This window comes from Euprymna scolopes, chromosome 1, assembly GCF_053919585.1.
Source record: "Euprymna scolopes isolate OS-2025 chromosome 1, ASM5391958v1, whole genome shotgun sequence".
Taxonomy (NCBI): domain Eukaryota; kingdom Metazoa; phylum Mollusca; class Cephalopoda; order Sepiida; family Sepiolidae; genus Euprymna; species Euprymna scolopes.
The window spans coordinates 73,267,589-73,285,158 of record NC_136482.1 but is presented as its reverse complement, the minus strand read 5'-3'; the positions used below and the strand labels follow the sequence as shown (position 1 = coordinate 73,285,158).

At 31.4% G+C, this 17,570-nt stretch overlaps 1 protein-coding gene across 10 annotated transcripts in view; it reads right to left on the bottom strand.

Annotated features, from left to right (window-relative positions):
- Positions 1-17,570, bottom strand: part of LOC145241418 (vacuole membrane protein 1-like) — a 258,682-nt gene that overhangs the window by 15,407 nt on the left and 225,705 nt on the right. For all 10 annotated transcript variants that reach the window (XM_080104569.1, XM_080104397.1, XM_080104818.1 and 7 more), the window contains 2 exons: positions 10,929-11,045; positions 555-616 (listed from right to left, as the gene is read on the bottom strand). In XM_080104569.1, the coding sequence (XP_079960695.1) occupies positions 555-616; positions 10,929-11,045 (179 nt within the window). The remainder of the gene's footprint in view (positions 1-554; positions 617-10,928; positions 11,046-17,570) is intronic.

The window sequence follows — 17,570 nt, the reverse complement described above, 5'->3', positions numbered from 1 at the left end:
CAAAATTGAACTTTTTTTTTTACACAGATTTGATCAATTATTGATTTTTGATACTTAGAGGCATTTTGATACAAAACCTATCTAACACTTCCCGACATAAACTACATTTATGTAAAATTTCAGAAAAATTGGCTCAACCATTTCAGAGTTCATAGTGAACAAACTCTCATACACAAAGTGCCTAGCGTGTTGTATATATCAATATTTAAAAATTGATTTAAGTTGTATATATTTATATTTAAATAAATAGAGATATAATCAATACTAGAGCTGAAATATAATACACCAGTCTTCAACAGATTTGTGTTCCAGCCAATTGCCATGGAAATTAATGGAGCGATAAACCCCATCATGCCAAACTTTCTGTGTAGATTCCTTATAATGTTACTATAATTTTATTTAACACATACACACACAATTGTCTTTGATAAAACTGTCTTCTTAACCAGATAATTAGATTGAAACAAGCCATAGATAACAGAAACGCAGTTTCTTATTCAAAATCTTTAACTGCTAGCTGAATTAAAAACATGTCAAAATTATTTGGTACTTACTGTATAACTTTTACAGCCTGTTCAACATGATGTTCACTAAACAAGAAAATTACAAACAGTTTCTGAAAAATAAAATAAAACAAATTAAAAAAATAAAATATTTTAAATATAAGAGAAATTCTTGAAACATTCCAAACCATCAGATTCTTTTATTTGTACTGCTTCATTGCGATCTTTCAACTGAAATGCATTTTACACGTTTACACATCTATATAAAAAGCTGTCTGTCACTCTGTAGGTCAGTCAGTCTTCAGTTGATAGTGAAATTTTTCATGGCTAACTGCACAGATTGAATATTTTGTGCACTCAAGCACATTTCGAAGAAACCTTGCTTTTCTAACTAAGTTTGAAATTGCATTCCAAAAAATGTTCATGCACATCTTTAATTAGCTTCTTTTCATCGATCTGCCAAACTTTTTTTTTTTTACTGTTGGGTAACCATTTATTAAATACAAAAGTCACTCGAGGATAGAATTGTTTATTTTGTTAGATTTTATGGCATGTGAATCCTTTGAGTTAGTTTATGCTATGGGTTTAGGAGGCTTTTTCTCTCTAGCTAACATACGAGTTATATGTTCTTTTTAAAGTTTTTGATAAACGCATATTTTCTTAAAGTATGAAAGTATGGTGTTGCGTTTGTTTTTCTCAAATAGATCCGTAATATTTTTTTATATAAACTATCTCTCATTGTAATAAAGTCAGTGCACTCAAGTAGAATGTGTTTAATTGTGAATGAAGTTTGACAATGGTATACAAATGGGTTGATTTTCTTTTTACAAAACATGAGTGGGTTAAATAAGTATGTCCCATTTTTATTCTTGTTAGTGACTTCTTTTTAGTTCAGTTTAGTGTTTTGTTCCTGCGTTTTAATTTTTAGCATTATTTTGTATAAGTTGTTATTAGGAAATTTATTTGAGTGTTTGCTATTTTTCCATTGTGTATGTATTGAGATGTTGTTTTTTTAAATCTGTGTAAAGGATTTTGAACTTTGAATCAGTTGGGATGTTTAAGGTAGTTTTTGCTGCTGAATTAGCTAATTCATTTCCTTGGATACCGATATAGCTTGGTATCCAGCAAAAAATAATTTTTTTACTGTTTCCGTTAGTTTGTGGAGTACTTTCGCAATTTCAGAATTGTTTACTTTTAGGGCAGATTGAAAGTCTGAAAAAGATTATATATTTGGAATTTTTGTTGCTGAAGATTAGACTGAGTGTTAGTATTAGTGCATGTATTTTTGCATTGAAAATGGAAGTTTCTTTTGGGAGATTTGTTTATTTTTAATTGATTTATTGACTACTGCAGCACTGGCTGTTAAATCATTTTGTTAGGATCCATCTGTATAGATGTGTATATGGTCTAGATATTTTTTTTTTATTTTGTCTAGATCATCTTAGAAAGTTATTGGGTGGGTTTGTTTTTTTGCGTATTAAGTATCTTGGGGACTTATTTTCCAGGGAGAGGTTTGAAGAGGACAGTTATATGGATTTTGGTTATGGGTAGATTTGCTTCTTTGGAAATAGGTTTTATTCTAAGTCCAAAACTTTCACCATATTCTCTTTTTGTTCAAAGAGGTGTTTATGAATTGGGTTTGAAGTATTGTGTGCTGGATTGGTGGGGTTGACTTAATTTTGTGTAGCATTTTAGTCAAAGGTTTTTGTTTCTTAGCTCTAGAGGGGTTTCATGCACTTCTGCATAAAGACTTTCTACAAAAGTTTAGAACACCCCCAGTGCTAGCCTTAGTCCAGAGTGGCATATTGTGTTGATGATTTTTAAATATGGTTTGCTATTGGTAAATAAAGCTGCTATAGTCTATTTATTTTTGATCTTACCAGTCATCCAGTTTGAGCAGCAAATCTTTGTTCGCTCCTCAATCTATGTGGGCTATGACTCTCAGGAGTTATGCTTTTTGGATTTGGTTTTAATTGATGTGTGATATAAAGTTTAATTTTCTGTCAAAAATGATTCCCAAGTGTTTGTGCTCATTTACAAAGGGAATTTTTTCTTCTTCAATCTGTGGGGGTGGGTCATTATGGAGTTTGTGTTGGTTACAGAAATGGATTCCTTTAGTTTTAGTTTTGGAAAATGTAAAACCAATTCTTTGTTGCTCATTTATTAATTCTATTAATTTTGTGCTGCAAGTTTCTTTTAATGGTTTGAATATATTTTGATCTTTAGCTGACTGAGCATATGGAGATGTGGATGTCATGGGGTAAGTTCTTTTATGATGTTAATTTTAATGTTGAGAGTTGTTGATAATATACTGCCTTGAGGTACTGCTTCTTGATTCTGCAGGTTTTATAAGGTGGATCCTATGCGTATTTGGAAGGATCTATCTTTTAAGAAGTTCTTTATGAATTCAGGCAATCTGCCTCTTAGTCCATTAATGTTGTGGAGATCTTTTAAGATACCATATTTCCAAGTGGTTTCATGTTTTCTCACGGTGGAAAAATATCGTTACATGTTCCTTGTTTATGAAGGCTTCTCTGGCATAATTTGAGACTAGGATGTGGTCTATTTTTTGGTATCCACATTGAGTTCTTGAAATTATGTTGATGGCATCTAAATACCATGCTAGACAGTTGTTGATCATCCTTTTGAATGTTTTGCATATTGGACTGTAGTTTTCTAGGTTTGATGCATCTTTTTCATTTTGGGTATGGGAATTATTGTTGCTTGTTGAATGAGAATTTTTCATTATAAGACTCTTGTTTCTTGGAGTTAAAGTATTTTTTGTTTTTCTTTATCTTTTTTAAGTATATGAAATTGTCTTTTGTAGTGTTTTGAGTTTTCAGCAAAGGTTTTAGTTAGTGTGTTGACAATGTCTTTTTTTCATTTTTTTTTTTTTTTTTTTTTTTTTTTTTTTTGCATATTTTCTTGTTTTGCATGAAAAGGTGTTTAATTGGGTTTGGATTATGTTTTCTGGATATTTTCCTGATCATTTTCCAAGTAGTTTTGGGGTTGGTGGAGGTGTTGATTTTGCTAAATTGTTGCCAGCAGTTTCCTTTGGCGTCTTTAATTATTTTCCGAGTTTTAGCTCTTTGATGTTTGTATTCTATGAGATAGTTGTTTGTTGATTTTTAAATTTTCTTACAGCTGCCTTTCTTGCTTTGATTGCTGTTTTGCATTCTGGATTGAACTATGGTTTTTTTTGGTTTTTGTTTTTTTGCTAAGAGGTGAATTTTTAGGAATGCATTTTTTGGGCTATTGTGATGAGATTTTTTTGGCTATTGTGATTTGGGTGAATTCTTCTATTGCTTGGATTTGATCTTTTGTGAATTGTAGTGAACAGAGTTCTTTGAATTTAGTCCAGTTGGCTTTGTTTGTATTCCATCTGGGCATCTGGTTTTGGATGGTGTTGTTGTAGTCAATTTTAATAGGGCAGTGGTCACTTCCACATGGTTCTTCATAAGTGCTCCATGTGTAATCCAAGAAACTTGACGGGTTGCACATAGTTTGGTCATTTGCTGATCCATTTGTATGTGGGATCCTTTTTATTGAGGAGGCATAAGTCATTTTTGTTAATTGTTCAATTTCAAATTTCTAAGTTTGTTTTCTTTTATTGGTTCATGAGTGGGTAAGTATATTGAGCAAATTATTTTGTGTAATGTTACTTGAGTTGTAATTGCTTGGAGATTCGTTTTAACAGCAAACTTATTTTGAGGTATATCATTCCTTACAAGAATTGAAGTGCTTTTGTTAGCACAAAGATCTGTATTATGGATATAGTTATATTGTTCATGATTTGGCGTTTTGAGATTGTTATTGTTTTGTGGGAAAGTTTCTTGGAAGCAGACAATGGCTGGGTTGAAGTGTGAAATAAGTATGATAAATTCATTATAGTTTGATTTTATTCCACAATTCCATCGTTGGATGATTTGTGGTTTGTTTGTTTTTTTAATTTTTATTCATTAAAAAGAAATTGTTTTATTTACATCTATCTCCATCTCTTTGAAGGTAGAGAGTTTGTCTTTTGTTGGAGTTTGAGTTGGTGAAGAGTCTTGCTGAGGTTTTTCTTTTTTTTTGTTGTTGTTTTTGTCTGCATCTGGATATCAATCTAGCTTTTGCTTAGGATGTTGTTTTGGGTTCTAGTTCATTTTTTCCTTGTTTATTTGTGTTTGTTTGCTTTTTTATTTTCTTTAATATTATCCATAGCATTATCAGTTGCCATATTTTCTAAAATTTGGAATCTATTTGGTGTGTGAATTGCTTGACTTTTGTCTTGTCTGGAGTGTTCTTTATTTACTGTTTTATCACTGGTTATGTTTTTATTTTCTGATGTTTGTTTTACTGGTTTTGGTGGTATTCTTATTAATATTTCTGTTGTAGGTGAGTTCTTACTTTTTTGGTTTGGAGGTGTTGTTTCTGTGGTTTTGTTATTTAGATTTGTGTACATTTCTTTTAAGTTGTTTTGAAAATCTGGCCATTCTTTGTGGTTTAGTGTAATTACAGGGTGGAATGATAAAATTGTCGCCTAAAAAAAAAAAAAAATGACATGAATCCATTTCCACTTGATGAAAACCGGTTTTCTTTTCTTTTTTTTTTTAGTTGCAGACCATTTACTAGTTGGCTAGTTGTGTACAGATCCCAAGAGTGATAGGAGAAAGGAGCCTTTTATCATGTCTGAAAGTGACACAATGTTCAACAAGCAAGATCAGAGATGCGCCGCTCTACAACTTATGCTCTCTACTGAGCCAAGTTATGACAACAGGACATTTGCCAGTACTCTCAAAATGCAAATCTGGATGGTTCAACACTTGGAGGCACAGCTCAACAAAGTTTTAGGCCACGGTTGTGATCTTTGGGGTGATTTCAAGTGAGGATCACATCATACCACCTCACATTTTCAAAGTCAGCTTGAAAATCAACACCAAAGTGTACCTAGATGTGTGATAGAGTGTGGTGATCCCCTGGTGCAATCAGGTGGTCACTGGCAGACCCTGAGTGTGGAAGCAGGACTTTGCACTGGCTCACTAGTCCAAAGAGACCCTAGGTGTGGCTTCAGAAGGAGTGCTATGACTTTGTACTCTTCTCCCCTGACCTGAACCCACTGAACTACTTCATTTCGTCATATGTCAAGAACACCACCAACATGACCTCCCACAACATCAAAGCCAGCCTGATTGCCGTCATCTGCCGAATATTCGCCGAGCTTCTGCTAACGCTTGTAGAAAACTATGCTCTCAATTTCAGACCTGTATCGAAGCTGTGACTGAAGCTGAACGTGGCTACATTAAATAGATGTCAGTTCTAACACATAATCAAGTTAAAATAAAAAAAAAAATAAGTTGTAGTGTTGTTTTCTTTAGGCCGATAAATTTATCGTTCCACCCTGTAGATTGTTTATTAGTTCTTTGTATTTAATTATGTTGGCTTGGTTTATTTAAATTTTTTGTTATTTTGGCATATGTGTTTTCTTTATAGTGTGTGTATATATATATATATATATATATATATATATATATATATATATATATATATATATACTATTTTTCGGGCTTCTGGGAAGGTTATGTTTTTTTATATTTCACTTACATCATTTCATCTGTTTTTTTATATATTTTGCAAGTTTTAGAAATGGTTGAGTGGTCCTCTCTGAGTTTGTGCATTTTATTTCATTTTTGCATTCTTCTTCTGTATGGTCTGGTTCTCTTTCACCGCATTTTCCACATATTTTTTCCTTTGCCTGCTTTTTTATGGTACCCATATTTGTGGCAATTGAAGCACCTTAGGAAGCTGGAATATACTGCTCTACTTTTACATTTGCGTATTTGATTTTAATTCTTTCAGTATTGTAGGAGTGTTAAATGTCAATACATATGTATTTGTAGTTATTTTATTATATCTGTTGATGGTGATATGGATGTGGTTGACCACTCCTTGCTTTTTTTAATTGTTTTTATTTCTTCTTCTGTTGTTAGAGATAGCTTGTAGCTTCAAATTACACCTTTGTAAGTGTTTAGTCTTTTGTGTGGAAAGACTTTACGTTTGAACTTTTGGAATTTTTCCATTTTCAATAGGTTTAGAGCATCTTTATAATTGGTGACTTTTTTTTTTTTTTTTTTTTTTACTGTTTTGGGATTGCATTTGGTTGATATTATCTTTTCTATTAGGAAAGGTGATAATTCTCAAATTTTTCTCTTCTATTAATTCTATAGTTCGAAATCTCAGGAAGTTTCTTTCATGTATGGGTAATGTGGTTTTCTTTGTTTGGAAGTTTTTTCATCCTCTAAACTAGAGAGGTTAGAATGGTTTCTTTTAAGGGTATTTTTGAGGGGTTGAGCTATGGTGTTTTTTCTGCCATATATAATTTTGATTTGTTTTCATCCACCACACTCCCTACCCACCTCGGAGTCCAAAATTGGGACATGGCAAGGGGTAAACCCATTTGTGTTGCCTATATTGGGGCTACATAGAAGATATACTCTTTTGGGGAGTAGTTGTCAAACATTTTCTGTTTCTTGTTCACAATGTAGCTCAAAAATACATATGTACAGATGAAGACAAATATGCTGAGTTCTAATATTCCCAATTGCTTGACCCTCAGCCACCGCTCATATAGTCAGGGATAAAAAAATTACTGGGTAGGGGAAGGGTAAGTTATTGGGTTTGGAGTGGGTTGTATATAATGGGGCTTGACATGACCAGCTGATTGATCAGATCAGGCCTCTCTACCCTGTCGTCTAGCCTAAGTAAAGGCTAAAGTGTGTTGCAGAGCTATGTCCTCTCTGTACTCTGGTCATAATCTGCTCCATCACTAGGATCCCGTCCCAAAGCATCACAGGGTCGCCATACACGATCAACAGGTAGGCCCACTGAGAGACTTTTACTGTCTACAGAGGTAGCTGGCATATTCTAGTGCCCTACAAACTGGACCAAAAAAATTGAGGGGGGGTATTGTTTTTGCCTTTGCAGAAAATGAGTTTTGCAAAGAGAAAAGGAAAAAACAAAAAGCATTAATGAATGGTGCATTTGAGTCAGGAAGCCAATATCTTAAGACAGCCTTATCTGGTAGCACCAGTGAGGATAGGATTAACGTGACAGAAATGAATGTTTGCTGAAAAATGAAGAACACTATGTGAGTACTAATAGTGATCAATTGTATAACTGCTTTTGATTATGGGGTAGTTTATGAAAAATATTTGAAGATAACCAAGTTATAATCCACAGAGAAGCAGTCCCACGGTGATGTTTTCCACATATGGGAAGCCTTTGCAAAGAAGCTCTGCACATAGAAATTCCACCATTCACCCAACATGAAGCACATGAAGGGAAAAACAAAAAGGATTTTTTTGGTGTGGTAGAAAGATGCGGTCTTGCTGTGACTGTCTTACAAGGAGGAACCAAAGATTGGAATCCAGTTGAAAACGTTCCATGAAAATAACGAGACAGTAAAGAATGACTAGCAATATCTTCTGTAAGAACAGGGTTTATATAGATTTTCAATGTCCTTTCAAACCCTTTTAAAGGCTTTCTTCAGACAAAATTAAAGTTTTAAAAATAAAATTTGATATATGAATGATAAAAACCAAGAAAATTAATATTTTAATTAATATTTTTTTAAATATTTTAATAGTATTTATTTCGGTTTTGAATTTCACTTTGGCTACATTCATAAAGTATATTGATAACATTGGATAATTTTGTGATAAAGGGGCATAACTTGTATTGATATTGTATTGAAAATAATGATGCAATTTCAGAAGACTGTACTTATTTTGATTTTATTTTTAATATTTAAATATTTTAATAGTATTTTAATTAATATTTTAAACATATTTTTAATGGTATTTATTTTGATATTATTTTAAATATTCTGGCACAAATTTTTACTGAACTTAAATTCAATTTTCAAGACATTTTCTATATTTTCAAGGTTATAATAAAAATAAGGCCTTTTCAAGACAAAGCTCAAAATTCAAGGCCTTTTCAAACCTGTGTGAATCCTGAAGAAAGGGATTGTAGGGAAAAAAAAAAAAACAGACTAATCCTTCACTTAACTTCAAAGTCAATTTTGTACTCTGTCAAAACAGGAAAATGTGCACTGTGCAGCACATTCCCAGATCTGGCAGCAGCATTCCATCTTGGCTTAAATTTGAAATAGCAGTCTTTCTTTTTTATCCCAACATCTTAAAAACATCTGTTCTTGTTCAAAGATGTAACTTACCGGAAGAGAATTTGGTAAAAAATAATTTAAAAACTTAACTGGATTATGTAACAAAACAAAATGAATAAATCTCTATATTAATAAAATTATACAACCACATTTTGGGTCTGTATTTTTAGTGTCAGTGTAACTGTGATAATTATATATATATATATATATATTTCAAATACTTACTGTAATTAAAAGTACAATAGAATAAAATAAAACAAAATTTGAATAATTCTATTAAAAGCGAATTATGAAATTAAATCAACTAGAATTCATTTTGCTTTATTCATAAACAAGTCTGCTTTTTCAATCTTATTAATGATTGGAAAAAATATTCAATGACCAATCGAAATTTAAAAGAAATTTGGAAGCATTTAAACTATTGAATATAAAGTAATTTCTGGTTTTAAAATTATTTGCAAATCCTCGTGTTAAAAGATGGAAAGTTTTGGAAACTATTTGTATTGAATAAGTTTATACAGATACAACCAAGGTTATGTGGCGGTGAGGTTACAGGCTATTGGAGATCGGCAGTTATTCTCGATCTTAGGCTGCATGTTCATTTACTGGAAGGTTATAGTTTGTAGTTGTGAAAGCATAACAAACAATAAAGAACATGTTTTACAAGTACATTTATGGACGAGAAGATTTAGAATAAAGCAGAGTTACGTATTTGCATATATACAGGAGATATTTATACAGAAGTTTGGAAGAATACAAGGTGTGAGAGTGTACGCACATGTATGTTTCATAAATGAAATTAGTTATCTGTTATACGTAAAAGTTCATAGTTGGCACGAGTGTATGAAGTAGAATTTTCGTTGTGTATATATTTGTGTGCGTACATGTGTCTGGATTTGTTGAATGTTCATCATGTACGTGTATGTGAGCATACACGAGAGTTCATCTTTACCTTGAAAGGATTACATGGGTGTCAAGACATGTTAAAAGTGTGTCCCTCACATGGATACCTCTACGGTATAAAGAATGTGTTGTCACATTGATGATTCGAATCAAAGGAGAGAGAGAGAGAGAAGCGAAAGTAGATAAACAGGAAGTAGAGAACGCCACCTGTTGGACAAATGGGAATTACGACAAAGGCAGGTAACTAGTGAGTATTTGCAAATGTATGCGTGTGTATGGTCTGCGTAAACGCATATTAAATCAAAAGGCATGTGCCCATAGTTAACTTAAAAACGTTTATAGGAATTCGAGTCAATAATTTAATGACTAGACGATACGATAAGTTTACTGTTCAAAGTCTTATTTTAAAACTGAAAAAATTAAAAAAGTGAAATAAAACTTGAAACGAAAACACTCAATGACAAAGTACAACTTGTAAATAAATGGAACTTAAAATCTAAATCAAGGGGAGATAACTGGTTATTTAAGCTTTCATTTTAAAAGTTTAATAAGTATCAGTTTTACTACGGAAGATGAGACGATTCCAATATTTTCCCCAATTCCGATACAATTACCGATTCTGTTCTAAATTCCTGATTCTGATTCTAAAATCGGATTTAAAAAACAGAACTTAGGAGTGGAAGTAGTGATCTATTTGGATTCTAGAAATAATTTTCTTTTTAATTTGACAAACTTCTTAATGTTACATACCGTATCCAAGATTTTGATGAACTCATTGTGAGATTTTCATTTATATTTTTTCACTTGTGACATCAAAAGAAAATTAAGTTAAAAAAAAAATCTTTTTTTTAGAATTGAAAATTAGGCGAAATTTTTTCTATTCTCATTGATCATCAACATTTACTATTTACTGACCTGAAGAGAGTCAATGTTGATACATTGTACATTTGCATTCTTAAATATGTAACTGTCCATTCTTCTCCAAAAGAGGGGGGGGGGGCTATTGTTTTTGGAATATTTTTTGATATGATACTAGGGTATGATTAAAGAAAATTCAAAGGTTCTACTTTGAACTGGCCAATCAAATAGAGCCATGCTTTGCTAGCAATCAATAAGAAACCAGACTCTCTCTGTAAAAATATGGGATCTTTTAGAATTCCCACAAATAATTTTTCATATCGGCATGAGAAAGATCTTTGCTCTTGGTCTGCAAACTTTTAAAGTTCAAGACTTGTACAGATCAGCTATCAACCAAAAACTTTTTCATCTCCAGAACTTATACAGATTAGCTGCTCACTGGAAACTCTTATGAAATTAAACATGGCTTTCATTTGAAAACATTGGATTTATGTACTTACTTGTATGTGCATTTTAATAATAGCCTTGCCAATAAGGGTTGCTCCAAAGAAAGTCCAGAAGGGAATCAGAAAATGACCACACATGATTCCGGCCAGGTCAAACAGTGGATTTGGAATCTGAAAAAAAGAATTTAAATAATTATCAATGAAATTAAGCAAATAATGAAGAAAAATAAAGGCAATCTTCTCCCAAGAGAAGTCTCCATATTTTAATACAAGCTCCCTCAACCCATCGTTTGATTTGCTTTTCTTGTGTTAGTACAGTATCTTCAGACAACCTGATCTGGCAGAATTAGTCCCTTAAACCATGGAAAATATTTCAGTTTCAAATTGTCATCAAAGTTGTTACTGACATTTTATATGCTAATCAATCAAAGTGATATGATTGAAATGTGTCGATATTGTGCATACTGGATGAAATTAAATAATCTTGCTGGTACCATACTAACAAACATCTCACAAATAATTATGACTAAGAAAGAAAAAAATGGTAGAATTTTAATCCTCAGAATGAAACAAGCTGTGAAAATAAGGGCTCTTAAAGAGGTTAGGTGCAAGTCAAATTCAGGTGTTAAACAAATGACAAGATATTCTTGCACTGAAATTATAATTCTGAGAACATGTTTTTAATAGGAAAAAAGACTATGAGAGTTAGATGTGGAATTGAGTAGAAAGCAGCGGGAAAATTGGGTTATACTCTTTCTGTCTCAAAAAGAAAGTTTTAAAAAAAAAAAAAAAAGAAAAAGATAGCTTAAGCAACAAGAGAGAAGCATAAAGAGCAAAGTTTTTAAGACAAGAGAGAGAGACTCTACCCTCCCCGAGAGATACTAAGAAGTCCACAACGGTCACAGTAGCATGGGGGATTGCTTGTTTCGCCGATATTTTTGAAAGTCACCCTCTCCTTTCTTTTGTCTAGCCTTAATTTAAAAAAATGTCACATCCAGTTTGGCGGTGGTCGTAACAGCATAGACGTCAGATTTTTTTCCTTGTTCTTTCTTCCTTCGCGGTACAGGTTCAAGCCTGCCTTCCTACTACCACTTTCTTTTTTTTTTTCTTTTTGCTCAACAAACACATCCAAACACCCGGGAAACGCCAAGCTGAAATGCTGGTATATATATATATATATATATATATATATATATATATAAATAAAATAAAAATTACCATTAAATTTACCAAAATGATCCAAGATGGTAAAACTAAAGTATATTATAAATATTAAAGAATTAATATTTATAAAGTAATCTCAACCAGATGTAAAAGCTCAATAAAACCAAATAGGAGATAGAGCTTATAATAAGAGCAAATAGTTAATAAAACATGTTAAAAGACACTTTGAAAAAGAGTTAAAAACATATTTAATTTGAAAAGGAAACACTAAATAAGTGGATAGTTCTTAATCTAGAGTTTCGAAGAAATATCTTCCTTCTCATCCTTCTCATCAGAGAGTAGGAATTAGCAAAATGCAGGGTGATCCAAAAAAAACGTGATATCTCCATTATTTATTCACCGATTGCCCTTATTTTACAGGACATGGCAAAATCAACGACCATGAGTACACCAAGACCCCAGTGGAAACTGGAACAAAGAATACACTGTGTTAAATTTCGTTTGGACAAAAAACTAAGAAATGGAGCCTAATTAGAGTTGGGACCCGTTTTGGGGGGGTTCACCCTGTATATATATATATATATATATACACACACACACACAATTGAAATATTTTTTTATTGAAGTATTTTTTAACCCTCATCCTCGAGTGGCCTCTTGACCTTGATAAGTGGTGATGCCTATGTAAAAGAAAAAAAAAGTATTTTTTATAAAATCTTCTCTGCCTTTTGTTCAGAAATGATTCAGTTATTTTTGCAGACAGTTCCGAACCAAAATTTTCCAGTGACAAGTGCTTTGGAAAAGGAACAGATCCCCAATACAGCCAGTGACCAGACAACCAAACTCAGAGATGTGCCAGAGAGCAGAAAGACTGTTGAGTGTTGCCACAAAAACTTAAGGTCTGCACATATTTGTGCACCTTGATATATGCATTGTTTTAGCATCCAGTGAATTGCCTGAATACTTTTAAAGGGTCCAAGACAAGACAATGTTATATTTGTAGCCCAATAGAAATGGAGAACACTTGTAGAGAAAGTATACTTATTTACAGTAAGGTTATTAGGGTCATTCAAATTTCCTAACTTGGTGATACCAATGCAACAGAGTAGTACTGGTGTGATTTCAAGAGTTAGAAGAGAACGAAGTCTAATTTCCTGAATTTTTCAACCAGTTAGTTATTCTGACAGACAGGTCTTGGAAACAGTTAACAGTCATGCATTTTTTTACCCAATTTTCTATGAAGTATGGTCAGGCTTGGCCGACAGCTAACAAGAACCACTGGAACAGGCCGAGCAAAATAAAAGATGCTAAGAAACATAATTACCAACATTTATTCGTGCATACGAAATATCAAATGAAAGAAAATCAAATAATAAAAAAAAAAATTAAACTAAAATAAATGGAAGTACAATTAACAAAAATAAGAAACCTTACCTTGAGTTTGATTTTTTTTTTTAACTTTCAAAGATGTGCATGTTTTTGTTTTTATTTATTTTTTTCAAGAAATTGCAATTTTTTTGTTTTTGTTTTTATGTTTGTTATATTTTAAGAAAGTGCAATATTTTTTTTTTTTTGTTAAATTTTTTTAGAAAACATTGACAACTTTTTTTCTCAAGAAAAGTTGAAATATATTTATAGATTTTTTTTCTTCATAATGGAGAAATCTATTAGAAAAATATTTTTGGTTCACTGTTGGGAGACTGTCAATGGCAAAGAGAGAGGAGATCCTCCCCTTCATCATCAACCCCTCTCAAATACTTTTTTTTTTCAAAAAAAAAATAAATAAAAAGAATCAACAAGTATCTTTTTTTTTTCTTATCATTTTAATATTTGATCAGTGCTTGGCTTATTCCATCAGTTCTCATCAGCTGCCAATCAAGCCCAAGCCAACGTTACAGAAATCCAGGTTAAAAGATGCACAAGTACCGTGAAAACATGATGGATCATATTCTAGAGTATAGAGAAAACGTTTGAAAGATTAATAACATTATAATTACTTAGCATTTAACCATTTGTGGGTTGCAAAAGTACTTTTATTAAAATGGATATTTTTGTTATTTGTCCGATTGCATATGATCAATTAGTGACTAGAAATTATGAAATGCTTTTGGTGATTGTATTTTTTTCCAACGACAATCTTCTAAAGCTCATTTCTGAGTAAAAATGTCTTTTCAACCATTATTATTTTTTCAATAAAACGAGTAAAGCCAAATTATTTAGGCAATAAAAGGTTTCATAAAAAACATTCTTTTTTTTTAACAAATGTTGTTTAAAAAACATCTGAAGAAATTTAAATGTTTATACCTTCAAGTCTCAATGTCAAATTTGGTACATATTTAAAATTGCGCTTATTTATAAAAAAAATTTTTTTATGATGTACATACTTGTCATGGAACAAAGATATCACATTCCAAAAATCATGTGTTTGGCTAGTAACTTTTTTTATTTGGCTCATAAACAAAAATATGTAGTTGTCAAAGGTCAACTAAAGATAAATTTGTCCATAGACCCGTCACAAATAAAGCAAAAAGCTTACAAACTAAATTTTGCAAGCTCTTGGACATTTTTTGGTACTAACAAAAAACACTTAAAGCAAGAATTCTGTAATTTTATTTGATCCATATGGAAATTTTAGAATAAAAATGTTGTATTAGCTCAGCTTACAAAGGACATAAAGTCTGTTCATTCAATCTGAACATGGCTTTTAAAATCTTGATAGTCTTCAACATTAGGTTTATGTCTGATGAAGTCAAGAAGACAACTTAGTTATTTATAATTTGATTTTTAAAACAATACCGAAAATACAGACAAATCTTTGATATACATATCTGTCATGGAATAAAGATTTCATATTCCAAAAATCATAAATTAAAAGTTTTATTTTAGCTAAGAGAATAAAATTTTGTTACGAAGTGAAACACTTTATCCGCCATCTTTTATAAGGGGGAGACAACTCCATTCAAACTATAAAGATCAAAATCAAACTTGTGATGGATATAATTTACTGTTAAAAAAATGCAAAAAATCAAATTGATTTTATTAGTTAAAAAAACAAAAACCTTCATAAATTTACATGATTTTTGGAATATGACATTTTCATTCTGTAATGTTCGACTTAAAAATACAGATAAATCTTTATGATGTACATATGTACATCATAAAGATTTATCTGTATTTTTAAGTCGAATTCTAAATAAGAACAGACAACTCTTAGTCAAAGAACCCAAACAGATTTATCGTACATTTTTCACCACATAGTGTTTTGCTGCTTCAGAAATTTCAATGTAAGTACAATTTACATATTTTGTGTTATTGAACAACCATTTCCTGCCTCTCAACAATGTTTTATCTTAATAGGAAAAATTATACTCTTCGTTTAATGTTCATTTCTTAGAAATGGTTGATAATAAAATTGTGTGACCACTTTTTTTAGTCTGTATTTTTAGTGTAACTGTGATATATATATTTTTTTTTTTACTATATTTCAAATATTTTTTTCTAATTAAAAGTACAATAGTATAAAATAAAATTTGAAGAATCCTTTTAAAAGAAAAGAATTATGAAATTATATCTAACAGAATGCATTTTGCTTTATTCATTTTTTTTTTTTTTTTTTTTTTTTTTTTTTTACATGGTAGTCATCACTTATCAAGGCCCGGAAACCACTCAGGGATAAGGGTTATTGCGTGTACAGTAATCAATTGGATAATAACACAGTAATTGTTAGTAATAGAGATTTGATAAAGTGTCTTAAGGGGTGGTTTATCAGGAATTTGTTTATGTTGGACTTGAAGACAGATGGGAAATAGGCAAACAGAAGAGAGTTCCACAGGCGTGCACTTCTAAGAAAGAAGCTTTGTTCATGGAATCTACGTTTTGATTTAGGCACAGATAAGGAGTGGGTAAAAATTGGCAGTGGTTTCAGCTAGACAAGTGTTTTTCATGAAAGATTTGTGCGGGGGAACCAGAGATTGGAGCTCAGACGAGCACTTGCCATGGAAATAACAATAAACAAAGACATGCTCGCAACGCCTCTTCTGTGGGAGAGAGGTTGCAGGAAAGAGAAAAGGGTATCCCCGACTAAGCTATTAAGTCTATTTTGTACTCTGTCAAGGCAGGATAGGCTGTTTGTAACAGCTCCTGCCCAGATGTGGCAGTAGGGCAGGTCGATTTGCAACTTTTTTCAGAAAATCAACATGGCACTGGTGATGATAGTTGGGATTTGATGTGATAAGAACATATACCAAAAATTTGATTCCTATCTTGAACAGAAAATTGAGCATTTAATTTTAAAAATCGTGTAGAAAAATGCTGAAAAATCCTTCATTTTCATAGCTTTTTTCACAACACTGACTTTGAAAGTTCACTATTTTTATAAAATATTCAATTAAAATTGATATATTTATATGAAATACATTGAAAGAAAAGTATATACATGAATTATAATTTTAATTATGAATCACACCTAGCAAAATATCTCAACTTTTACTGCATTGATTAAACAAAAATTGTAAAAAAAAGCTAATTAGCAACTAAGTCTTTTAAATTTCACAATTCAAAAAGATATGTGGAGATGTATTACACAATATAACAACTTCATACAAGTTACAGAACCATGTATTTTAATTTTTTATTAAATGCAATAATATAAACTGTTATAATAGAACTAAATTGTTCTGTATACTTTCCTTTCGAGGAAAATGAAGGTCTAATTTGCTGGCACAATGACTTTGTAATAATGTGTCTATGTCTTGCTTCCTGCCCATATACAACTTTTTGAAAAAAATCAATCAATTTTTACCAGTGTGTGGCTGCAAAATTGATAGCAGTAATCTTTTCATTTTTTTTTTTTTGAGTTATTCGCTATTTCTGAAAAAACAACACAAAAACAATTATTTGAAAACACTTATTTGTTTTATATTTTTGTGATGTAATATAAATAAAATTAACTATTGTTTGGGTAAATTAAGAAAACTAATAAAATTTAATGGATAAATATTTATTTACCTAATGGATAAAATCGTTTGAATGCCCTCTTCTCTCACATCCAATTCATTTGAGTTTATCATCGATATATTTTCCGGAAGTAGTGCAAAAGCACTATATTTTGAACAGTTTAAAACAGTAATTTGGATTTCAGTTAACTGTTTTGTTCTCTGAATCATATTAAAATATACTGTTGTTGGCTAAAAAAAAAATATTGTCGGTTTTGATCTCAAACCAACTAACTGCATACACTTGAATGATAAATTTAACCAAAATGTTTAATTATCATAGAAACATTAATCTTGTGGCTTATGTTAGCCATCTTCATTGATTCAAGGGCCCAATTTTCTAAGTTAACTTCTCCACAAGAAATGCCAACAGCATACTCAAAAAATAGCCTTTGGTCCTCACACTTAAATTATTTGTTTCTTCTGCTGTCAGATAATGATGATCGGGAGGGACACTATTTTTTTAGAATTCTACTTGAGACAAATCTTGATAGTTATTGATACAAAGTTTCCCCAAAGGACCAGTAAATGTTGTTAG